The sequence below is a fragment of the Manis javanica genome, chromosome 4 (assembly GCF_040802235.1).
Source record: "Manis javanica isolate MJ-LG chromosome 4, MJ_LKY, whole genome shotgun sequence".
NCBI lineage: Eukaryota > Metazoa > Chordata > Mammalia > Pholidota > Manidae > Manis > Manis javanica.
In genome coordinates, this window is record NC_133159.1 from 78571915 (window position 1) to 78599465 (window position 27551).

At 36.1% G+C, this 27551-nt stretch overlaps 1 protein-coding gene across 5 annotated transcripts in view; it reads right to left on the minus strand.

The window, feature by feature from the left end:
* The window catches only part of DIPK1A (divergent protein kinase domain 1A), a 139614-nt gene that overhangs the window by 4668 nt on the left and 107395 nt on the right, over nt 1-27551 (minus strand). For all 5 annotated transcript variants that reach the window (XM_036998051.2, XM_073234286.1, XM_036998048.2 and 2 more), the window contains one exon: nt 14512-14619. In XM_036998051.2, the coding sequence (XP_036853946.1) occupies nt 14512-14619 (108 nt within the window). The remainder of the gene's footprint in view (nt 1-14511; nt 14620-27551) is intronic.

A 27551-nucleotide genomic window follows, 5' to 3' on the forward strand; every position in this document is an offset into this window, starting at 1 on the left:
ATTGAGTATGTTGTTCGCTGTAGGTTTTTCACATATGGGCTTTATTATGTTGAGGTAGTTGCCTTCTATTCCTAGTATGCTGAGTGTTCTTATCATGAAGATTCTGAATTTTGTCAAATACTCTGTCTGCATCAATTGAGATGATCCTGTGAGGTTTTTTCCCCTTCATTCTGTTAATGTGGAGTATTATACTGATTGATTTTTGTATGTTTAACCATCCTTGCATTCCATGAATAAATCTCATTTGGTTGTGGTGTATGATCCTTTTAATATGATCCTGAATTTAGCTTGCTAGTATTTTGTTGAGAATTTTTGCATCAATGTTTATGAGGGATATTGATCTGCAGTTTTATTTTCTTGTAATGTCTTTATCCTGGCTTTGGTGTCTGGGTAATGCTGGCCTAATAGAATGAGTCAGGAATTATTCCCTCTTCTTCAAGTTTTGGGAAAGGTTGAGAAGGAATAATATTCTTCTTCTTTAAATATTTCATAGAATTCACCAGTGAAGCCAAAAGGGAGAACTCACCAAGGTTTTTCTTGTTCGAAGACTTTTGATTATCAATATAATCTCCTTCTAGTTTTAGGTCTACTCAGATTTTCTATGTCTTGGTAGGTTTTGTGTTTCTAGGAATTTGTCCATTTCATTTAGGCTATCAAACTTTGTGTACAATTGTTCATAGTACTCTCAGATAATCCTTTTTATTTATGTAGTATCAGTAGTAATGTCTCCACTTAATTCCTGATTTTAGTAATTTGAGTCTTCTTTTTCCTTCTGTCTAGTAAAGGTTTGTCAATTCTGCTGATCTTTTCAAAGAACTTTCAGTTTCACTGATTTTTCTGTTTTTCTATTCATTTATCTCTGCTTTAATCTGTTATTTCCTTCCTACCAGCTATGGATTTGTTTTTTCTTTTCCTGGTTCTTCAAGTTGTAAAAAGTAAGGCTGTTTAAGGTCTTTCTTGTTTCTTAAAGTAAGCATTAGTAGCTGCAGCATACCTCCTTGTATTATATCTTGCTTTATTGTGCTTCACAGATATTGCTTTTTTTCCATAAATTGAAGGTTTGTGGCAACCCTGCATAGAGCAAGTTTATTGGTACCGTTTTCCCAACAGCATTTGCTCACTTCCTGTCTCTGTGTCACATTTTGGTAATTCTCACAATTTTTCCAACCTTTTCATTATTATATTTGTCAGGATGATCTGTGATCAGTGATTATAACTCACTGAAAGTTCAAGTGATGGTCAGCATTTTTAGCAATAAAATATTTCTTAAAATATTTTTATTGAAGTATTGTTGACAAAATCTCATATTGCTTACAAATACACAATACAGTGCTTCAACAGTTACCCTTATGATTAAATCCTCATCCCCACTAGTACAGTGACTGTCTGTCAACATAGGAAGATTTTACAGAATCACTGGCTATATTCTCCATGCTGTACTATTACCCCAATGTTAATCACTGGCTATATTCTCCATGCTGTAGTATAACCCAAATATACTATGAATGAGAATTTTAGTGCCCCTTTATCCTTCTCCCCATCCTCACCCACCCACTCCAGCCCCTCCCCCATGTTAACCACCAGTCACTTCTCAGTGTCTATGAGTTTACTGCTATTTTCAATTTGTTTTGCTTTGTTTTATATTCCACAAATAAGTGAAATCATATGGTATTTGTGTTTCTATGCCTGGCTTATTTCAATGAGAGTAATAACCTCTAGTTCCATCCATGTTGTTGCAAATGGCACAATTTCCTTTTTATGGCTGAATAATATTCCAATGTGTATACATCTTCTTTATCCATCTATTGATGGACACTTAGGTTGGTTCCATATCTTGCCTATTGCAAATAGTGCAGCAATAAACATAGGTGTGCATATATCTTTTTGAATCAGGGACTTTGTTTTCTTTGAGTAAATTCCTAGAAGTGGAATTACTGGATCAAATGGTATTTCTATTTTTAGTTTTTTGAAGACCCTCAATACCGCTTTCCACAGCAGCTTCAACAATATACATTCCCTCCAACAGTGCAGGAGGGTTCCCTTTTCTCCACACCCTTGCCAACACTTGTTATTTCTTGTCTTTTGGATGGTGACTATTCTAACTGATGTGAGGTGATAGCTCATTGTGATTTAGATTCGTACTTCCCTGATGATTAGTGATGTGGAGCATCTCTTCATGTGCTTGTTGGCCATTTGTGTTTGTTCTTTGGAGAAGTGCCTGTTCAGATTCTCTGCCCATTTTTTAATTGGGTTATTTGCTTCCTGGGTGTTGAGGTATATAAGTTATTTATTTTGGGGGGATATTAACTCCTTGTCAGATATGTTGTTTATGAATATATTCTCCCAAACTGTAGGATGTATTTTTGTTCTACTGATGGTGTCCTTTGCTGTAAAGAAGTTTTTTAGTTTGATGTAGTCCCACTTGTTCATTTTTGCTTTTGTTTCCCTTGCCTGTAGAGATGTGTCCAGGAAAAAAATGCTCACACTTATGTTCAACTGATTTTTGCCTATGTTTTCCTCTAAGAGTTTTATGGTTTCATGTCTTACATTTAGGTCTTTGATCCACTTCAAGTTTACTTTTGTGTATGGAGATAGACAGTAACCCAGTTTTGTTCTCTTGCATGTAGCTGTCCCATTTTCCCAACACGTTATTGAAGAGTCTTTCCCCCATTGTATATTCATGGCTCCTTTATCATATATTACCGGACCTTGTATGTGTGGGTTAATATCTGGGCTGTCTATTCTGTTCCATTAATCTATGGTCTGTTCTTGTGCCAGTACCATACTCTTTTGAGTACTGTAGCTTTGTAGTAATAGCTTGAAGTCAGGAAGCATAATATACCCAGTTTTGTCCTTCTTTCTCAGGATGGTTTTGGTCTTTTGTGGCTCCATTTGAATTTTAGAACTATTTGTTCTAGTTCTTTGAAAAATGCTGTTGGTATTTTGATAGGGATTGCATTGAATCTGTAAATTGCTTTGGACAAGATGGACATTTTGACAAGATGAATTCTTCCTATCATGAGCATAGAATAGATTTCCATTTACTTGTGTCTTCTTTAATTTTCTCATCAGTGTCTTGTAGTTTTCAGAGTACAGGTCTTTCACTCTCTTGATTAGGTTTATAGCTAGGTATTTTATTCTTTTTGATGCAATTATAAATGGAATTATTTTCCTGATTTCTCTTTCTGCTAGTTTGTTGTTAGTAAAAAGGAATGTAACATATGTCTGTGTATTAATTTTATATCCTGTAACTTTGCTGAATTCAGTTATTCTAGTAGTTTTAGGGTGGATTCTTTAGGGTTTTTATGTACAACATCACATCATCTACAAACAGTGACAGTTTAACTTCTTCATTACCAATCTGGATGCCTTTTATTTCTTTGTGTTGTCTGATTGCTGTGGGTAGGACCTTCAGTACTATGTTGAATAAAGGTGATGAGAGTGGGTATCCTTGCTTGTCCCTGATCTTAAAGGAAAAGCTTTCAGCTTCTCACCATTGAGTATGATATTAGCAGTGGGTTTGTTGTATATAGCCTTTATTATCTTGAGGTACACACCCTCTCTATCCATTTTATTGCAAGTTTTTATGATGAATGTGCATTGAATTTTGTCCAATGCTTTTTTCAGCATCTATTGAGATGATCACATGGGTTTTATTTTTCTATTTATAATCTGATGTATGATATTGATTTATGAATATTATACCATCCTTGCATCCCTGGAATAAATCCCACTTGGTCATGATAGATGATCATTTTGGTGTATTTTTGAATTTGATTTGCTAATATTTTATTGACTATTTTTGCGTCTATGTTCATCAAAAAAACTTTTATTTTTTTGTAGTGTTTATCTGGTGTTAGTGTTGGAGTGATGCTGACCTCATAGAATGTGTTTGAAGGTATTCATTCCTTTTCTACTTTTAGGAATATTTTAGAAGAATCGGTATTAGTTATTTAAATGTTTGGTAGACTTCAGCTGTGAAGCCGTCTGGTTTGGGCCTTTTCTTTGTTGGGCATTTTTTGGTTACCAATTCAATTTCAGCAATTAAGTATTTTTAATTAAGATATATTCATTGATTTCTTTAGTACCCTTAACAGACTTCACAGACTACACTGTACAATATAAACATAATTTATATGCACTGAGAAACCAAAAAACTCATTTGATTTGCTTTTTACTGTTATATTTGCTTTTCTGTGATAATCTGGAACCAAACCTGCAATATATTCAAGGTATATAAGTATTTTTTAATAAGTTACACAGATGGATAAAAGGCAAAATTCTTCCATATCCATTTCCCTAATCCTACACCCTAGAATGAGTCACTATTGACTATATTAACATAGCTTACTATGTGCTATTTTCTACTAATTTTATCATTTTACTCCTTTTAACAACTATATGAGGTAGACCCTATTATTATTCTCATTTCACTGATGGGATAACCGAAGCATAGAGAAGTTAAGTAGCATGCTGAGGGTAGCACAATTGTGGCAAAACCCAGACAGTCTACTCTTGCTTATATATAAAAACAGCATCATATTAATTAGTAATAAAGTATTAATCCAAACAAACCAAATGTTACTCACATGTTTCATACCCTCCACTTCAATGAGAATAAAAACCAGTCTTTTTCATTGCATGTTAGACTTCATATGAAGTGGCTTGGCCTACTTCTCCAACTTCATCTTGTGCAATTTACTCCCTGGGTCTCTAAATCCCAGCCACATTGATCTTCTGTATTTTGAACCATTCAAGCTTATTCCTGTTTCATGACTTACCTCACTTGTTATTGGTCCTGTCTGGCATGCACTCTCCTAGATTTATATGGTTGGCTCCTCCATACCATTCAAGTCTCAGCTCAGATGTCACCTTTGAAGGCCTTTCCCTAACCTGCTATCTAGAATAGATCCCTCTTCCATCTCAGCTAACTCTGTAACCCATTACCCCATTTTATTCTCTTCATAGCCCTTAGCACAGCCTAAATGATCTTATTTATTAGTTTATTTGTTTATTACCTGTCTTCTCTCATGTGAAATATAAGGCACACAGGCCACTTTGTCAGTCTTGTCCCCCATGGTCTCTCTCAATGCCATAAATAGTACCGAGCATGTAATAGAAATTCAAATGATGACTTTCAGAAATCCTCTTAAACATGATTATACTGTTGACTTAAAATATAAGTTTCTATAATTATAAGAGTAATGTGTATTTATATTGGAAATTTATAAGTAATATAAAGAAAAAGAGGTGAATATAAAAGTCATACAATATTCCACTGGCCAAGGATAACCAGTGTTGATATGTTGTATTTTCTTAGAGTCCAACAGTATCCTATTGTTTTAATTCATATTTCTTTGATGTAAGTGAGGTAGAACATTTTTTTCATTATGTTATCAGCTACTTATAGTTCTTCTTTTGTGACTTAGCTCATCCTGTCCTTTACCTGTGCCTGTAGTTTAATTCTTCATTCAGGTATAAGCTCAAATATTATCTTAAAAAGGTCTTCTCTGATCCCACCTCTAAAACACATCTCTACCATCCCTGTCCCCTGCATTCTTTATCAATTTTCCCTGTGATTATCCTTTAAAAAACATACCAAATTCTGTAATTATCTTGCTTATCTGTTTGTCTATCAACTATTTATGTTCCCTAACCCTCCAGGATAACACAAGATCTATGAGGGAAGTAATCTTATCTTTTTCCCCTCAATACTTTACTTATGAGAGAATAGGCTCAGAAGAATTGAGTGACTTGTCCAAAATTACACAGCTAGTATGTGGTTCAACTAATCTAACTTGATAACTTGTGCTCTTTCTATTCTGTTTCTTTAAAAAAATTTTTTTTTAAATTACTTGTTGAAGAATACTTGACGTACACTATCATATTAGTTTCAGATGTACAATGTAGTGATTTGGCCATTACATATATTCAGAAACACTCACTATGATCCATGTAGTTACCATAAAAAATTATTACAATATTACTGACTATATTCCCTAGGTTGTAATTCTCACTCCCCCGACTTAATTTATAATTGGAAATTTGTACCTCTTTATCTAACTTACTGTCCCCAACCCCTATATGGAACCGACCAGTATGTTCTCTGTATTATGAGTCTATTTCTGTTTTGTTTGTCCATTTCTTTTGTTTTTTAGATTCCACATAAAAGTGAAACTGTATGGTATTTGTCTCTGTCTGACTTACTTCACTTAGCATACTACCCTCTAGGTCCATACACGGTGTCACAAATGGCAAGATATCTTTCTTTTTCATGGCTGAGTAATATTTCATTGTGTGTGTGTGTGTAAAATGTTTTATATCTCCTTTATCCATTCATCTATCAATGGACAGTTAGGTTGATTCCATAACTTGACTCTTGTAAATAATGCTACAATAAGCATAGGAGTGTGTGTATCTTTTTAAATTAGTGTTTTTGTTTCTTTGGGGTAAATACCCAAAAGTGAAATTACTGGGTCATACAGATTTCTATTTTAAACTTTCTGGAGAACTCTATATTTGTTTTTCACTGTGGCTTCACCATTTTACATTCCCACCAGCATACGTATTCCTTTTTCTCCACATCCCTCCAGCACTTGTCTTTCTGTTAACAGTCATTCTAAATGGTGCGAGGTGACATCTCATTGTGGTTTTGACTTGTGTTTTCCTGATGATTAGTGATGTTGAGTATCTTTTCATGTGTCTGTTGGACATCTGCATGTATTCTTTGGAAAAATGTCTATTCAGGTCCTCTGTCCATTTTTTTAAATTGAAGCACAATATTCTATCAGTTTCAAGTATATAACATAGTGATTCAACAGTTATCTACATACATTATTAGGTGCTCATCTGAATTAGTGTAGTTACTATATGTCAACATAGAAAGATGTTACAGAATTATTGACTATATTCTCTAAGCTGTGCTTTCATTCCTGTGACCATCTTTTATTATTATTATTATTATTTGTTTTTCTGGTGTTAAGTTGTATGTGTTCTTTATATATTTTGGATATTAGCCCCTTATCAGATATATCATTTGCAAATACATTCTCCCGTACAGTGTGTTGCCTTTTCATTTTGTTGGTTTCCTTTTCCTGTGCAGGAGCTTTTTAGTTTGATGTAGTTCATTTGCTTATTTTTGCTTTTGTTTCCTTGACTGGGGAGACATATCCAGAAAAAACTGCGAAGGCTGATGACAAAGAGTTTACTGTATATGTTTTCTTTTAGGAGTTTTATGGTTTCAGGTCTTACATTTATATCTTTATCCACTTCAAGTTTGTTTTTGTGTATGGTGTAAGAAAGTGGTCCAGTTCTCCCAACACCATTTATTAAAGAGACTGCCTTTTCCTCATTGCCTCCTTTGTTGTAGATTAACTGACCATATAAGTATAGGTTTATTTCTATGCTCTCTATTCTGTTACATTGATCTATGTGTCAACTTTTGTGCCAGTACTATACTGTTTTGATTATTGTAGCTTTGTAATATAATTTGAAACCAGACAGAGTGATACCACCAGCTTTGTTCTTCATTATCAAGATTGCTTTGCCTATAAATGATTTTTGTGGTTCCATACAAATTTTAGGCTTATTTGCTCTAGTTCTGTGTAAAATGACATTGGTATTTTAACAGGGATTGCATTGAATTTGTATATTGATTTAGGTAGTACAGACATTTTATAATATTAATATTCCCAATCCATGAGGACATTATATCTTTCCACTTATCATGTCATCTTTAATTTCTTTCATCAATGTCTATATTCTTAAGAGTACAGATCTTCCCTTTCCTTTGCTAAATTTATTCCTAGGTATTTTATTCTTGTTGAAGCTACTGTAAATGGAATGGTTTTTTAAATTTCTCTTTCTGTTTGTACATTATTAGTATACAGAAATTTCTGTATATTGATTTTATACCCTGCAACATTACTGAATTCATCTATGAGTTCTAACAGATTTTTGGTGGGGTCTTTAGGGTTTTCGGTATATAGTTCATGTCATTTGCAAATAGTGACAATTTTACTTCTTCTTTACCAACTTGGACACCTTTTATTTTTTGTTCATCTGATTGCTGTAGTCAGGACTTCCAGTACTATGTTGAATAAAAGTGGTGAAAGTAGACATACTTGTTATTGATCTTGGAGGAAAATCTTTCAGCTTTTTATCATTGAGTGTGACGTTAGCTGTGGGTTTTTCTTTCTTAAGTTTCTTTTTTTTAAATTGAGGTATCCTTGATATACACTCTGCAACATTGTGGTTACTACATTCACCCATATTATCAAGTCCCCACACCCATACCCCATTGATGTCACTGCCCTTCAGTGTAGTAAGATGCCACAGAGTCACTACTTGTCTTCTCTGTGCTACAATGTCTTCCCCATGACCACTCCTACACCATGTGTACCAATCATAATACCCCTCAATTCCAGTATCCCTCCCTCCCCACCCACCTTCTCCCACCACTCCCCTTTGGTAACTGCTAGTCCCTTCTTGGAGTCTGTGAGTCTGCTGCTGTTCTGTTCCTTCAGTTTTGTTTCGTTGTCATACTCCACAAATGAGGGAAATCATTTGGTACTTGTCTTTCTCCACCTGGCTTATTTCACTGAGTATAATACCCTCTAGCTCCACCTATGTTGTTGCAAATGATAGGATTTGTTTTCTTCTCATGGCTGAATACTATTCCATTTGTGTATATGCACCACTTCTTTATCCATTCATCTACTGATGGACAGGTAGGTTGCTTCCATATTTTGGCAATTGTCAATAGTGCTGCAATAAACATAAGGGTGCACATGATTTTTTTAAATCTGCTATCTTGCTTTCTTTGCGTAAATTCCTAGGGGGGAATTCCTGGGTCAAATGGTATTTCTATGTTTAGTTTTTTGAGGAACCTCCATATTGCTTTCCACAGTAGTTGAACTAGTTTACATTCCCACCAGCAATGTAGGAGGATACATCTTTCTCCACATCCTTGTCAGCATTTGTTGTTCTTAGTCTTTTCGATGCTGGCCATCCTAACTGGTGTGAGGTGATATCTCATTGTGGTTTTAATTTGCATTTCCCTGATAATTAGTGATGTGGAGCATCTCTTCATGGGCCTGTTGGCCATATGAATTTCTTCTTTAGAGAAATATCTGTTCATATCTTCTGCCCATTTTTTAATCGGGTTATTTGCTTTTTTGGTGTTGAGGTGTGTGTTCTTTATATATTTTGGATGTTAACCCATTGTCACATATATCATTTACAAATGTATTCTCCCACACTATTGAATGCCTTTTTGTTCTGCTGATGGCATGTTCTTTGCTGTACAGAAGCTTTTTAGCTTGATATAGTACCATTTGTTCATTTCTGCTTTTGTTTCCCTTGCCCGAGGAGCTGCGTTCAGGAAAAAGTTGGTTATGATTATATTTAGGAGATTTTTGCCTATGTTGTACTCTAAGAGTTTTATGGTTTCATGACTTACATTTAGATCTTCAATCCATTTCGAATTTACCTTTGTGTATGGGGTTAGACAATAATCTAGTTTCATTCTCTTGCATGTAGCTGTCCAGTTTTGCCAACAACAGTTGTTGAAGAGGCTGTCATTTCCCCATTGTATATCCATGGCTCCTTTATCGTGTATTAATTGGGAATATATGTGTGGGTTTATATCTGGGCTCTCTATTCTGTTTCATTGACCTTTGGGTCTGTTCTTGTGTCAGTATGAAATTGTTGATTACTCTGGCTCTGTAGTAGAGCAGTTGCGGAGCATAATCCCCCCAACTTTATTTTCCTTTTCAGAAATGCTTTGGCTATTTGGTTTTTTTTGTGATTCCCTATATATGGGAACTATATGGTCTAGTTCATTGAAGAATGCTGCTGGTATTTTGATAGGAATTACACTGAATCTGTAGAATGCTTTAGGCAGGATGGCCAGTTTGACATTATTAATTCTTCCTATCCAGGAGTACAGGATATATTTCCATTTATTGGTGTCTTCTTTAATTTCTCTCATGAGTGTCTGGTAGTTTTCAGGGTATAGATCTTACACCTCCTTGGTTCGGTATATTCTTAGGTATTTTATTCTTCTTGATGACATTCTAAATGGAATTGTTTTCCTGATTTCTCTTTCTGCTAGTTCATCATTAGTATACAGTAATGCAACAGATTTCTGCATGTTAATTTTGTATCCTGCAACTTTGCTGAATTCAGTTATAGGTTCTAGTAGTTTTTTTGTGGATTCTTTAGGGTTTTTTTAATGTACAATATCATGTCATCTGCAAACAGTGACAGTTTAATTTCTTCCTTCCCAGTCTGGATGCCTTTTTTTGTTTGTTTGTTGTCTGATTGCCATGGATGGAACCTCCAGAATATACTGAATAAAAGTGGAGAGAGTGGGCATCCTTGTCTCATTTTTAATCTTAAATGAAAGGCTTTCAGCTTCTCGCTTTTAAGTATGATGTTGGTTGTGGGTTTGTCAGATATGGCCTTTATTATGTTGACGTACTAGCCCTCAATACCCATTTTGTTGAGACTTCTTATCACGAATGGATGTTGAATTTTGTTGAATGATTTTTTGGCATGTATGGAGATGATCATGTGGTATTTGACCTTTTTGTTGAGGTGGTGGATGATGTTGATGGATGATTTTTTTGATGTTTTTTTGAATTTGGTTTGCTTATATTTTGTCGAGTATTTTTGCATCTATGTTCATCAGGGATATTGGGCTGTAATTTTCTTTTTTTGTGGTGTCTTTGCCTGGTTTTGGTATTAGAGTGATGCTGGCCTCATAGAATGAGTTTGGAAGTATTCCATTCTCTTATACTTTTTGGAATATATTAAGGAGAAACGGTGTTAGGTTTTCACTAAATGTTTGATAAAATTCAATGGTGAAGCCATCTGGACCACTGGTTTTGTTCTTAGGTAGTTTTTTGGTTACCGATTCAATTTCATTGCTGGTAACTGGTCTGTTCAGATTTTCTGTTTCTTCCTGGGTCAGTTTGGAAGGTTGTATTTTTCTAGAAAGCTGTCCATTTCTTCTAGGTTATCTAGTTTGTTATCATATAATTTTTCATAGTATTCTCTAATAATTCTTTGTATTTCTGTGGCAATCATAGTGATTTTTCCTTTCTCATTTCTGATCCTGTTTATGTGTGCAGACTCTCTTTTTTTCTTGTTAAATCTGGCTAGGAGTTTATCTATTGTGTTTATTTTTTCAAAGATCCAGCTCCTGCCTTCATTGATTCTATTGTTTTATTAATCTCGATTTTATTTATTTCTGCTCTAATCTTTATTATTTCCCTCTTTCTACTGACTTTGGGTCTCATTTGTTCTTCTTTTTCTAGTTTCATTAATTGTGAGTTTAGACTGTTCATATAATATTGTTCTTCTTTCCTGAGATGGCCTTTGCTGTGTCCCACAGATTTTGCGGTGCTGAATTATTGTTGTCATTTGGCTCCGTATATTGCTTGATCTCTGTTTTTATTTGGTCATCAATCCATTGGTTATTTAGGAGCATGTTGTGAAGCCTCCATGCATTTGTGGAATTTTTCATTTTCTTTGCTTAATTTATTTCTAGTTTCACACCTTTCTGGTGTGAGAAGCTGGTTGGTACAATTTCAATCTTTTTGAATTTGCTGACACTTTTTTTGTGGTCTTGTACGTGGTCTATTCTGGAAAATGTTCCATGTGCACTTGAAAAGAATGTGTATTCTGCTGCTTTTGTGTGGACTGTTCTGTAGTTGTCTGTTAGGTCCATCTGTTCTAATGTGTTGTTCAGTGCCTCTGTCTCCTTATTTTCTGTCTGGTTGATCTGTCCTTTGGAGTGAGTGGAGTGTTGAAGTCTCCTAGAATGAATGCATTGCATTTTATTTCCCCCTTTAATTCTGTTAGTATTTGTTTCACATATGTAGGTGCTCCTCTGTTGGGTGCATAGATATTTATAATGGCTGTATCCTCTTGTTGGACTGACCCCTTTATTATGTTGTGTCCTTCTTTGTCTCTTGTGATTTTGGTTTGAGGTCTATTTTGTCTGATACAAGTACTGCATCGCCTGCTCTTTTGTCCCTATTAGTTGCATGAAATATCTTTTTCCATCCCTTGACTTCTAGTCTGTGTATGTCTTTGGGTTTGAAGTGAGTCTCTTTGTACTGTCACACCTTTATCAGGGTGATGTTGGCCTTGTAGAATGAATTTAGAAGACTTCCTTTTTCTTTTTTTGGAGTAGTGTGAGAAGGACAGGTATTTAACTCTTTTTTAAATGTTTGGTAGAATTCACCTGTGAAACCAACTGATACTAGATTTTTGCTTGTTGTTTTTTTATACCAATTCATTTCATTATTAGTAATAAGTCTGTTCAGATTTTCTATTTCTTCCTGGTTCAGTCTTCGAAGATTTTGTTTCTTGAACTTTATCCATTTCTTTCAGTTTGTCCAATTTGTTGGCATATACTTTTCACAGTAATCTTTCATAATCCTTTGTATTTCTTAAGTTTTAACTTCTTTCCTTTTCTGATTTTAGGTATTTGAGTCTCTTTCTTATTTTGTTTTTGACTCTGTTCTAGTAGTGAGCAACTTGAATTAGGCAAGAGCAACTTCATTAAAAGTTTATCAATGATATCCTTTTTAAGAACTAGTTCTTAGTTTCAGTGATCCTGTTTTTATTTTAGTCTCTATTTCATTTGTTTCTGCTATGATCTTTATTTCCCTCCTTCTACTAACTTTGGAGTTTGTTTTTTTCAAGATTTTTTTAGGAATAAGATTAGATTGTTTATATGAGATTTTTCTTCTTTCTTTCATTCTTTCACCATAAACTTCAGTCTTTGAACTGTTTTTGCTGCATCTCAAAGATTTTGAACCATTGTGTTTATATTTTAATTTATCTCAGGTATTGTTTGGTTGCCACTTTGATTTCTTTGTTGACCCATTAGTTGTTTAGTAGGATGTTGTTTAACCTCCATGTATTTGTATTTTTTCCAGTTTTTTTCTTGTAATTTATTTTGTTTCATACCATTGTTATTAGAAAAGATGCTTGATATGATTTCAGTCTTCTTAAATTTACTGAGACTTGTTTTTTGATCTAACATGCGATCTGTTCTTGAGCTTGAGAATGTTCAAAGTGCACTTGAGAAGAATGTGTATTCTGCTCTTTTTGGACGTTCTGCACACATCTATTAAGTGCCTATTGTGTATTGTGTCATTCAAAGCCACTGTTACTTTATTGATTTTCTTTTTGGGATCATCTATCCATTGATGTAAGTGGGGTGTTAGAGTCTCCTGATATTATTATATTACTGTCAATTTCTTCCTTTATGTCTGTTAATATTTGTTTTATATATTTAGCTGCTGCAGACTGATCCCTTTATCATTATATAATGCCCTTATTTGTCTTTTATTACACCTTTTGTTTTAAAGTCTATTTTGTCTGATGTAAGTATTGCTACTCCAGCTTTGTTTTTGCTTCCATTTGCTTGGAATACCTTTTTCTATCCTTTCACTTTCAGTCCATAAGTTTCTGTAGTCTGAAGTGAGTCTACTGTAGGCAACATATGGATGGGTCTTATTTCTTAACCCACTCAGTCACCCTACATCTTTTGATTGGAGTATTTGGACCACTTAACATTTAAAGTAATTATTGATAGGTATGTACTAACTTCTATTTTGTTCACTGTTTTCTGGTTGTTTTTTGTAGTTCTTTTTTGTTCGTTTCTTCTTTTCTTGCTCTTTCCCCTTATGATTGATGACTTTCTTTAGTGTTGAGTTTGAATTCCTTTCTCTGTATTTTTGTGCATCTATTATATGACTTTGGTCTGTAGTTACCATGAGGTTCATATATAACATCCTAAAAATATAGCAGTCTATATTAAGTTGATGTTCACTTCATTTCAAACATTCTAAAAGCACTACACTTTTACTCCCCTCCTGCACATTTTATGTATATGATGTAATATTTTATATCTTTTTATTTTCTGATTTCCTTAATTAATTTTACAGATATAATTGATTTTACTACTTTTGTCTTTTAGCTTTTATACTAGCTTTTAAGTGACTGCTCTTTTTCTATATGCTAGCTTTTACCAGTAAAATTTTTTCCTTTTATAAATTTCTTCTAGTTATGGCATTTTCTTTTCCACTTAGAAAAGCCCCTTCACATTTCTTTTAAGGCTGGTTTAATGGCAATGAACTCTTAATTTTGCATGTGTGGAAGGAAACCTCTTGATCTCTCCTATAATTATGAATGATAACCTGTTGGGTAGAGTGTTCTTGGTTGTAGGTTTTTTTTTCCTTTCAGTCCTTTGAATATATTATGTCACTTAATCTTATTTGTCTTAGTCACACTGTATTTCTAGTAGTGTCTGGAATACATTGGGAATAGGGGATTAATAAACATCTGTTGGATGAGTGAATCAGAGCATACAAAATTAGAGTATATCAAATGTCCTAAAGCTCTGATTCAATAATTTTTTAAATAATGCTTTCATTTAAGGTAATATTAGATCCACTAACAATCTGGAATATTTATTCAAAATGTCCATACCTGATTGTTGGGCTTGGTGGATAAGCATTTCCCAAAGTAAAGTGTTTCTGTAACACAAAGGCTATTACATGCAGGCCCATCAATAACTCCAGTCTTGTACTTGTCACACTAAAAACCAGGAAATAAAAAAAAAGTAGTTAAGAGAAAAATGTTCATAAGAACAACCATAAATATATATATATTCTTCAGGAGGAGAAAGTTCTATGATAAAAAGAACACAGGCTTTGGATTTGGACAGACTTTGGTTTGAATCCAAGGTCTGCTTCTTACTAGCTATATGATGGGAGATCTTCTTGCCACTGGAGTATGCAGAAAATTTTGAAACTGTTTTTCCCATTTAACATGGTATAAGGTGGTATGGTACCAACTCTCTCTAAGATTAGAGGCACTCTGTGTTTTTAAATGGCTTTGGTTTTAAAATAAATACAAAATTGAAATTTAAAATACAAAAATATTTTAAAATAACAAAATTAAGTTACCTTTGTCATTCTGTAATCCTTGAGATCACCCAAAAACAAGAAACACAAACTCTACCTTTGATAAGATGCTAATATAACCAACCCTAAAGCACAATTAATGATGATGGCCTGCCAAATTCAGTGAAAAACATACCAGCAGCAGAAGTATGTTGAGATTAAATACTGCTGTGACCTCATTTCCCAAAGTTGGCAGAGCACTGAATAGGTGGTATATTGAGAAGTAGAACCACCAACCTGGTTTGCAATGAAGGTTTTAGAGACACAAGCTGTGGTAACTTCCAGCTACTCATTCTGATGCCAGTAACTATCAGAAGTAACAGGTAACATTAAAAATGTTATCTATGTTGGAGGTAGTCTCTTAACGAAATAGGGGTTGGGAAAGTATGCACTTGCTGGGAGACATACGGCTAACCCAGTTTGTGTGTCTCTGTCTCACCTTTTCTTTTTCTCATATAAAACACACACATACACTCACACAAACTCTGGGCCACAGCAGTCTCAATATTAGCTTGGTTCACTGCCCCAGTTGCTTCCTGCAAATAGCTGGTTGAGGAAGAACTCATTTCATTCAATAACAAGTAATAATCAAAAGAAAAACAAGCATGAGATCCATACAGCAAATCTACAAATAAAGGAGGAAAGAAAGAGGAAAAGTGAACATCAGATAAGGATATTTTCCAGAAAAATGTTGCCATGAAATAGAACAAACCAGATTGCTATGAATTCAAAGGACTTAATAAAACAGTTTAAAATATGACCTCAAAGCAGAAGAAAAGATGATGAGACAAGTGAAGGAAACATAAGATAAGTTAGCAGAACTCTGAAAGAAGAAAAAGAAAAAAATCCTAAAAATTAAAGCCATAACAGTGAGACAACGAATTTGACTGGATCTGTACTGTTGGAACTCAACCAGGAGTTGGGAGGGGTGCAAGTTGTAGCACCCCAAAATCTCATGACTATAGACTATCTATGGTTAAAAGAACATATGGGATGTGAACAGATCCCAGAAATGGGCTGCTTTAATTTGTCTGATGGTTCAAGTACAGTTGGAAAATATCCATCATATCATAGATAAATTTTCACAAATGCCTAGGGTGCCTAAATGGTTTTCTTGGCTTCACTGGAGATGGCTGGTAATTATAGATTTGCTTTGTTTATGTCACCGTATTCCTATTATGTTAATATGTGTGTGCAAATTAGTTAGTAGTTTAAAACCTATACATACTTAAGGTACTCTACAAGAAGATATGTCAAAGAAATAATCAATCCTCCCAAGTTTCCTTCATATGCTACATCTATAGCTTTTCTTCTTCCTTCCTAATTACAAACCTTAAATAGAATTCGTGCCTCATATCGAATTTACCGAGTATCATAATTCCTCCAGGTGGTAAAGATACCTCGAGACAAGTGCTGGGCATAGAAGCCACAGGGCATAAATCTGCAAAGAAGTAAAAAGCTAACCTTTGCAAACAATATGGCTTCTCTCTCACTTACCAACTTTACATTTCCCTGTATGGCCCCGGAAGATGACTGGTTAGCCAGAGACGGGTAAGATTCCTCAAGGGAGGAACAACCTAAGACAGGCACAGTCGCAGGGGGGCCATCAGGTGAGAATTTGGGGATCAACAGAGGTGAGGCTCAGAACCTCACCCCCCCTGCTTTGAGAGAAATCTTCTGCATCCGTGGATGTCTTGCTGCCCTTGTCTAGCCTGGATTAATACTTAGTCCATAGGCACACACCTGATCATCTGATCATCTACATTTGCCTTCTTACAGCACTAAACTATGTTTTCTACCTTTATCTTGCATCTACCTACCACTTCAGCATTTTATTAAAAATAAAAATAATAATAATAATAGGAGAAATGTGGGATCAACATATAAATCAAGTACAAAAATCAAATGAATATTCATATTTGACCTGATGGTTTATAGGTCATATTGCATGACCAAAACCGAAAGTTTCTGTGATGAATGCCCTTGTACTGTTCACCATGTAAGAATTTATTCACTCTGTAAGAATTCGTTCACCATGTAAGAACTTGTTCGTTATGCTTCAGAAGATTGGAGACTGACGAGAATTAGGCTTGAGATGGATTAATGATTGTACATTGAGCATTGACCCCCCTATACTGAATTTTATTGTTGTTAACAACCATTTGATCAATAAATATGAGAGATGCCCTCTAAAAAAAAAAAAAAAAAAAATTAAAGCCATATTATATATGGGGGATAGCAACACAGTAAGACTTATGAGGGGTAAGCTAAGAGAACAATGTGAATTTGAAATTTATAAAGAACTAAAAGGAATTTGAGCTAAAATTATAGGTACAGGAGACAAAGGATCCAGCAAGTCTCAATAAGGAAGAACAGACTATTGTGAAAAAGAAAAATTATTCAAAGCAGAATTCAAGGAAACTTCACATAAATGAAAGAACACTTTGATCTACAGGTTGAAAGGACACATAACATCTCAAGACAATGGACACAGAATAACCCCTGCAACATATCCCATTAAATTTTATTAAACTTCAAAAATAACTTTTTGAGCATCCAGGCAAAAAGATACAGACACCTTTAAGAGGAAATAAGTCAGACTGGTCTCAGATTTCTCCAAAGCCACATCAATGTTAGATAACAGTGGTGTAATGCCAGCAAAGTCTTTGAGAAAGGAAGTATGACTTGCCTGTGTCCTAATTTTCTCATTTGTAAATGGAGATGTGACTAATATTTGGTTTATGGCATTATTATGAGGTACAATGGTATAATCAGTAGAACACCTGTGCTCAATAATAGCTATTATTATGTTACATAGCTAGCCTTTGTTTCAGGTAAAAGGTTTTTGAACATATAAGGATAAGAAAACATAACTCCCATTAGGATATCTTGAAGAACTATTAGAGAATGAATTTCAGGCAACCAAGACATGAACGGAAAAACTGAACATGGAATCCAGTTGAGTTGTAGGACTGCAATGAAAACCACCCTGGGAATCTATTTCATAATAACCATTATAATACAAATCTGATAGTTACCAGATGCCTACTAAGTGTCAGGCACTGTTCTAGTGCTTTGCTTTTATTTTTATTTATTTATCTATTTATTTTTTATTAAGGTATCATTGATATACACTCTTATGAAGGTTTCACAAGAAAAACAATGTAGCTTTTACATTCACTCTTGTTATTGAGTCCCCCCCATACCCCATTGCAGTCACTGTCCATCAGTGTAGTAAGATGCCACAGAGTTCCTATTTGTCTTCTCTGAGCTACACTGTCTTCCCCATGACCCCACACACACCATGTTAGTGCTTTGCTTTTATTATGACCACACTGTGCACTGTGAGGTAGAACCTATTGTTATACCCATTGTAAAAATAAGGAAACAGAAAGTCATTAAATAACTTGCTCAAGGTCACACAGCTACAAGAGGATAAAGCCAAGATTCGAACCTAGGCAGTCTGGTTCCACAGTTCATTCTCTTAATCACTACAGTATATTACTTAGCATATTAGTATTATAAACTGTACCATTAAAATTTATAAAATTAACAAAAACCAAGAAGGGGAGGTGTAAGAAGATGGGAAGTAGAAAAAGGATGTTGATTTTATCTTTACTATCTAAGGTCAAAAGATAACATTTACATCTTATAAAGCAAATAACAGAGATGTGTACTCAAAAATATAGTGATGATCACTAAAAAAACTAATAATAATAGATTGATTACAATGAGGTGGAATAAAGGAGATGGGATGAATGGCAGTATAATAATTTTGTCATTGCTTGCAGTGGGGAATAGATATGGTCTAAAGAAATAGAGAATAAAGTACATTTATAAGTTATAGTATAAAGCTAACACCAGAAGAGCGAAAAACAGAATACAAATCTTCCTAAATTATTAGTGCCATGCATAAAACATATTACCGAAATATACACCCTCTAGAGAAAGATACAAACCAAATGCATCTTAAAAAAAGAAAATAGGGGGGATCATGGGAAGATGGCAGCGTGAGTAGTTCAGAAATCTCCTCCCCAATGCATATATATTTATGAAAATACAATAAATACAACAATTCCTAAAAGAGACACCAGTGGATGCAGTACAACAGCCAGGATACATCTACAGCTGTGAGAACTCAACATCAAACAAAGGGGGTAAGATAAAAGCCGCAGCTAGGCGGGACCCGAACGCTCACCCCACCCCAAAACCCAGTGGGAAGAAAGGAGTCGGAACGGGGAGGGAGTGAAAGCCCAGGACTGCTAAACAACCAGATATAGAAATCCATACCCAGAGCGCAGACACAAGGTGCACGGGGTGCTGGATATTAGAGAAATGGAAAAGCAAAACCTGTGGGCAGGTCTGTGCAACCGGCGCCCCTGAGACAAAAGAAAAGCAAGTGCTTCCTACAAGTCTTAAAAAGACAGGGACTCCATAGCTGGACAAAGTTGTCCCGGAAGCTGGGAATACTGGGGAAACTTAGGTGCCCTAAACCCCGGGGAGGCAGTGCAGCTCTGAAGTGCCTCATGGCACTAAGCAGCCTGCCAGTCATTCCTCCAACTGGCGCAGACCCCGACACATCGGCCCAGTAGCACAAGAGTGGCAGCACGCACCAGGGATGGCAGTGTTGGAAGGGACCAGGAGCAGATCTGGGCGCTGCAGGAGAGGCTTGTGCTAGCCCACAGTGGTGCAACTGAACAGCCCGGGCACAGCTCACCCGCACTGGCGGCAGTGAAGCAAGAGGAGCCCAGTAGAGGCCTGCACGGAAGAGCCCTCTGAACACCTGCTGTGGAGCCAGAGGGAGCAGGTGAGCTCCCAGGAGCCAACTGGAATCCCAGCCCAAAGCACAGCTGCCCGGGCGAGACCCAAAGGCCGCTGCTGCTACACAGCTGCCCAGCAGGGTCGCAGCTACCATGGAGGAGCGCACCTGGGGTGCCTGCCACTCCCCACAGGGCTCCACGCTGCTCTGATGGACACCCCGCCCACAGCAGCTTAGGGGATTAATCCAGTGGCTGCTCCAGGAGTGCAGGTAACCGTCACAGGCAGCGGAGAAGGGCAAGGCATCCAACAAGCAGGAAAGAACTTTCTTCTCCCAGCTGACACACCCACAACCTGCCTACAGCCACTGTTATCACCATGAAAAGGCAAAAAAATCTGATCCAGTCCAAGACAGTTACACCTGAGAGAGGATCTGCAGAGGCAGACCTAACCAGTCTCCCTGAAAAAGAATTCAAAATAAAAATCATAAACACGCTGACAGAGCTGCAGAGAAATATGCAAGAGCTAAGGGATGAAGTCTGGAGGGAGATTACAGACATCCAGAGGGAGAAGAAATGAAACAAATTCTGGAAGGATTTAGAAGGAGAATGGATAAGATGCAAGAGGCCATTGACGGAATAGAAACCAGAGAACAGGAATGCATAGAAGCTGATGCAGAGAGAGATAAAAAGATCTCCAGGAATGAAACAATATTAAGAGAACTGTGTAACCAATCCAAAAGGAACAATATCCGCATTATAGGGGTACCAGAGGAAGAAGAGAGAGAAAAAGGGATCAAAAGTATCTTGGAAGAAATAATGGCTGAGAACTTCCCCAAACTGGGGGAGGAAATAGTTGCTCAGACAATGGAGGCACACAGAACTCCCAAGAGATGGGATCCAAAGAGGACAACACGAAGAAACATAATAATTAAAATGGCAAAGATCAAGGACAAGGACAGAGTATTAAAGGCAGCCAGAGAGAGAAAAAAGGTCACCTACAAAGGAAAACCCATCAGGCTATCATCAGACTTCTCAACAGAAACCTTACAGGCCAGAAGAGAATGGCATGATATATTTAATGCAATGAAACAGAAGGGCCTTGAATCAAGGATACTGTATCCAGCACGACTATCATTTAAATATGAAGAAGGGATTAAATAATTCCCAGACAAGCAAAAGTTGAGGGAATTTGCTTCCTACAAACTACCTCTACAGGGTATCTTACAGGGACTGCTCTAGATGGGAGCACTCCTAAGAAGAGCACAGAACAAAACACCCAACATATGAAGAATGGAGGAGGAGGAAAAAGAAGGGAAAGAAATAATCATCAGACTGTGTTTATAACAGCACAATAAGCGAGTGAGGTCAGACAGTAAGGTAGTAAACAAGCTAACCTTGAACCTTTGGTAACCACAAATCTAAAGACTGCAATGGCAATAAGTACATATCTTTCAATAATCATCCTAAATGTAAATGAACTGAATACACCAATCAAAAGACACAGAGTAATAGAATGGATAAAAAAGCAAGACCCATCTATATGCTGCTTACAAGAGACTCACCTCAAACCCAAAGACATGCACAGATTAAAAGTCAAAGGATGGAGAAAGATATTTCATGCAAACAACAGAGAAAAAAGGTGTTACAATACTAGTATCAGACAAAATAGACTTCAAAATAAAGAAAGTAACAAGAGATAAAGAAAAAGACATTACATAATAATAAAGGGCTCTGTCCAACAAGAGGATATAACCATTATAAACATATATGCACCCAATACAGGAGCACCAATATATGTGAAACAAATACTAACAGAATTAAAGGAGGAAATATAATGCAATGCATTCATTTTGGGAGACTTTAACACACCATTCACTCCAAAGGACAGATCCACCAGACAGAAAATAAGTAAGGACACAGAGGCACTGAACAACATGCTAGAACAGATGGACCTAATAGATATCTATAGAACTCTACATCGAAAAGCAGCAGGATACACATTCATCTCAAGTGCACATGGAACATTCTCCAGAATAGACCACATACTAGGCCACAAAAAGAACTTCAGTAAATTCCAAAAGATTGAAATCCTACCAGCCAACTTTTCAGACCACAAAGGTATAAAACTAGAAATAAATTGTACAAAGAAAGCAAAAAATGCTCACAAACACATGGAGGCTTAACAACATGTTCTTAAATAATCAATGGATCAATGACCAAATTAAAATGGAGATCCAGCAATATATGGAAACAAATGACAAGAACAACACAAAGTCCCAACTTCTGTGCGATGCAGCAAAAGCAGTCTTAAGAGGAAAGTATATAGCAATCCAGGCATATTTAAAGCAGGAAGAACAATCCCAAATGAATAGTCTAATGTCACTATTATTGAAATTGGAAAAAGAAGAACAAATGAGGCCTAAGGTCAGCAGATGGAGGGACATAATAAAGATCAGAGAAGAAATGAGTAAAATTAAGAATAATAAAACAATAGAAAAAAATCAATGAAACCAAGAGATGGTTCTTCGATGAAATAAACAAAATAGATAAGCCTCTAGCCAGACTTATTAAGAGAAAAAGAGAGTCAACACACATCAACAGAATCAGAAACGAGAAAGGAAAAATCACGTCGGATCCCACAGAAATACAAAGAATTATTAGAGAACACTAAGAAAACCTATATGCTAACAAGCTGGACAACCTAGGACAAATGGACAACTTCCTAGAAAAATACAACCTTCCAAGACAGACCCAGAAAGAAACAGAAAATCTAAATAGACCAATTACCAGCAATGAAATTGAATCAGTAATCAAAAAACCACCCAAGAACAAAACCCCTGGGCCAGATGAATTTACCTCGGAATTTTATCAGACATACAGAGAAGACATAATACCCATTCTCATTAAAGTTTTCCAAAAAATAAAAGAGGAGGGAATACTCCCAAACTCATTCTATGAAGCCAACATCACTCTAATACCAAAACCAGGCAAAGACCCCACCAAAAAAGAAAACTACAGACCAATATCCCTGATGAACGTAGATGCAAAAATACTCAAAAAAATATTAGCAAACCAAATTCAAAATACATCAAGAGGATCATACACCATGATCAAGTGGGCTTCATCCCAGGGATGCAAGGATGGTACAACATTTGAAAATCCATCAACATCATCCACCACATCAACAAAAAGAAGGACAAAAGCCACATGATCATCTCTACAGATGCTGAAAAAGCACTTGACAAAATTCAACATCCATTCATGATAAAAACTCTCAACAAAATGGGCACAGAGCACAAGTATCTCAACATAATGAAGGCCATATATGATAAACCCACACAGCTAACATCATACTGAACAGTGAGAGGGTGAAACCTTTTCCTCTGAGATAGGGAACAAGACAGGGATGCCCACTGTCCCCACTATTATTCAACGTGGTATTGGAGGTCCTAGCCATGGCAATCAGACAAAATAAAGAAATACAAGGCATCCAGATTGGTAAAGAAGTCAAACTGTCACTATTTGCAGATGACATGATATTGTACATAAAAAACCCTAAAGACTCCACTGCAAAACTACTAGAACTAATATCGGAATTCAGCAAAGTTGCAGGATACAAAATTCACACACAGAAATCTGTAGCTTTCCTATACACCAACAATGAACTAATAGAAAGAGAAATCAGGAAAACAATTCCATTCACAACAGCATCAAAAAGAATAAAATACCTAGGAATAAACCTAACCAAGGAATTGAAAGACCTGTACGCTGAAAACTACAAGAAACTCTTAAGAGAAATTAAAGAGATCACTAACAAATGGAAACTCATCCCATGCTCCTGGCTAGGAAGAATTAATATCATCAAAATGGCCATCCTGCCCAAAGCAATATACAGATTCAATGCAATCCCTATCAAATTACCAAGAGCATTCTTCAATGAACTGGAACAAATAGGTCAAAAATTCATATGGAACCGTCAAAGACCCCGAATAGCCAAAGCACTCCTGAGAAGGTAGAATAAAGTGGGGAGGGGGGATCTCACTCCCCAACTTCAAGCTCTACTACTAAGCCACAGTAATCAAGACAATTTGGTACTGGCACAAGAACAGAGCCACAGACCAGTGGAACAGAATAGAGACTCCAGACATTAACCCAAACATATATGGCCAATTAATATATGATAAAGGAGCCATGGACATACAATGGGGAAATGACAGTCTCTTCAACAGATGGTGCTGGCAAAACTGGACAGCTACATGTAAGAGAATGAAACTGGATCACTGTCTAACCCCATACACAAAAGTAAACTCCAAATGGATCAAAGACCTGAATGTAAGTCATGAAACCATAACACTCTTAGAGAAAAACATAGGCAAAAATCTCATGGACATAAACATGAGTGACTTCTTCATGAACATATCTCCCCAGGCAAGGGAAACAAAGGCAAAAATGAATAAGTGGGACTATATCAAGCTAAAAAGCTTCTATACAGCAAAGGACACCATCAATAAAACAAAAAGGTGTCCTACAGTATGGGAGAACATATTCATAAATGACAGATCCAATAAAGGATTGACATCCAAAATATATAAAGAGCTCACATGCCTCAACAAACAAAAAGCAAATAATCCAATTAAAAAATGGGCAGAGGAGCTGAATAGACAGCTCTCTAAAGAAGAAATCCAGATGGCCAACAGGCACATGAAAAGATGCTCCACATTGCTAATCATCAGAGAAATGCAAATTAAAACCACAATGAGATATCACCTCACACCAGTAAGGATAGCCATCATTGTAAAGACAAACAACAACAAATGTTGGCGAGGATGTGGAGAAAGGGGAACCCTCCTACACTGCTGGTGGGAATGTAAACTAGTTCAACCATTGTGGAAAGCAGTATGGAGGTTCCTCAAAATGCTCACAATAGAAACACCATTTGACCCAGGAATCCCACTTCTAGGAATTTACCCTAAGAATGCAGCACTCCAGTTTGAAAAAGACAGATGCACCGCTATGTTTATCGCAGCACTATTTACAATAGCCAAGATATGGAAGCAACCTAAATGTCCATCAGTAGATGAATGGATAAAGAAGATGTGGTACATATACACAATGGAATATTATTCATTCATAAGAAGAAAGCAAATCCTACCATTTGCAACAACATGGATGGTGCTAGAGGGTATTATGCTCAGTGAAATAAGCCAGGCGGAGAAAGACAAGTACCAAATGATTTCACTCATATGTGGAGTATGAGAACAAAGGAAAACTGAAGGAACAAAAGAGCAGCAGAATCACAGAACCCAAGAATGGACTAATAGTTACCAAAGGGAAAGGGACTGGGGACGATGGGTGGGAAGGGAGGGATAAGGGCGGGGAAAAAGAAAGAGGGCATTACGATTAGCATGTATAGTGCATGGGGGGCACGGGGAGGGCTGTGCAAGACAAGTAGTGATTTTACAGCATCTTACTACACATATGGACAGTGACTGTGAAGGGGTATGTGGGGGGTACTTGGTGAAAGGGGGAACCTAGTAAACATAATGTTCATTCTGTAATTGTAGATTAATGATACCAAAAAAATAGGTAGTAAAATGAGATACAGAACTAAGTCGTATCTACAAATCTCAATGGGATAAGCTCACTTATGAAAGAAAAATAGCCTTACAAAACAGTTAAAAATAAAAGATGGTCAAAGCACAGCAGCCAACTGCAAGGGAAGAAAATTGAGTCACAATTTTACACTAGATAAGGTTGAATTCAGGGGTGGAAAAGCATTAAGGCAAACAACAAAGGTTCTTTATAGTGATAAAACATACAACCCACAATGAAGATATTAGCTATGAATTTCTGTAAAGCAAAGAAAGTAGCATCAAAATTCAGTAAATGACATCTATAATAAAGTGAAAAAGAAATAAACATAAAGGCAATAGAAGTAGAGACCATAATTCACTTTTATTAATACATGTGTCTGATAAATAAGTTTACACACACACACACAAAGACACAAAAGAGCTAAATAACCTAATAAGGAAGATCAAATTGCCCTGAGAGGATAGATTTCCCAAATGCCCATGGAATATTTACAAAATTAAACCAAAACCTTAATACACTCCACTTAGAAATGACAGAAACAGTATTCTCCAATCAGAATAAGATAAAACTTGAAATTACCAAAAAAACCTGGAAATTTTAGTATATTCTTTTAATTCTTGAGTCAAAGAGAAAGATCAAACTGAAAATTTAAGTATAAAGGGAATAATATATTTCAAAAAGATATCAGAAACTAAAGATGAAACTAAAGATAAAATTGAAGAACAGTTTAGAGAAGAATACAGTCTTAATTACATTAATAAACAGCAAGGAACAAAATTATGGATTAAAAATTCAAGGAATTATGGAAAAAAACTAAAGAAAGTAGAAAGAAGGAATTAACTAATATAAAATAAAAATAAAAGGCTGTCGCTATGTTCCTGCAATTGAGAGAATTCTTCTGATGTTCATTTCCAATCTCTGCTTTAGACCTTACTCTTTTATGCAGCTACCTTTTGTTTGTTCTTTCCCAGAAATCTCCTTGTTTTTCTGGGTTCCCTCAGTCTGATGACATCATGCCACCCACAGTTCAGTCTTGTCCAGCTCTAGTTCTTTGGAGCTTGCAAACTACGAGAGGGCCAACATTGGATGTGCCCTTGTGTGGGACAGGGATAATTTCTTGAACCCTTCATGTTAGAGGCTTGAACTTTTTATCATACCAAGGAAATAGCCAGAAGCACAGTGGACTCTGGAAAATATGCAATACTTGAAGAAGCCAGCATAGGCTCTGCAGACCTGCCCACTGGGCTGCCCTAGCAACATGTCCTGCAGTTTGCTATGAGGATAAGGATAGCCCTGACTGAATGCCCTACCTATGTGTACAGTTAAGTGGCAACATTCAGGAGCTGTTGCCCTTCATCCATCACTAGCAGAGAAGTTCCTGGATAATCCCTTACCTATCCCTGCTTTCTCCTTCATCCCCAGCTATAAAAAGAATATGAGGTTGCATCTTCAGTGGAGAAAAGCAGCAATCTAGTTTTTAGACTTGAGTTTGACCACACAGGTTGATGCTCAAAGCCTTCTTTCCCAGGTCAACCTCAGGATTTCTAGGAAATACAGAACTATTTTCTTGTGTCTCTGCTTGGTAGCAGATGGTCAGCAATTTCACTGGCATGTTTCTTCATTGAGGCAAAAGTGGTAAGAGTTCAGAGGATCTACTCAGGAGCTGGAGTGAAACCTCCTGCAGGTAGTTTAGGGTTTCCAAGGAATTTAAATCACCTAGACCACATCTTCTACCACAAATCAATTAAGAAATCAATCATGAAAATAATATAAATAGAGAGACATATTTGGAAACTAAAAAGAACATCACTAAATTATTTGTAGATTAAAGAGGAAATCACAGTGGCAATGGGAACAACAAAGGTACACATATTAAAACTTGCAGGATACAGCTAAAGAAGTTCCTAGAGAGAAATTAATAATTTTAAAGGGAATGATGAAAAAACAAGAGACTCACTCAAATAAAGAGGCTTAAAAAGACTCCAACAATAACACAGTAAGCCCCAAAATAAGTAGAAGGGAAGAAAAGCAGAAATTAATGAAAAAAAATCAACAATACTGAAAACTAGTTCTTTGAAAACTCTATCAAAAGAGATAAACCTGATGGGAAGCCAAGATGTCAGCATGGATAGGGCAGAGGAAATCTCCTCCCAAAACCATATATATTTTTGAAAATATAACAAATACAACTATTCCTAAAAGAGAGACC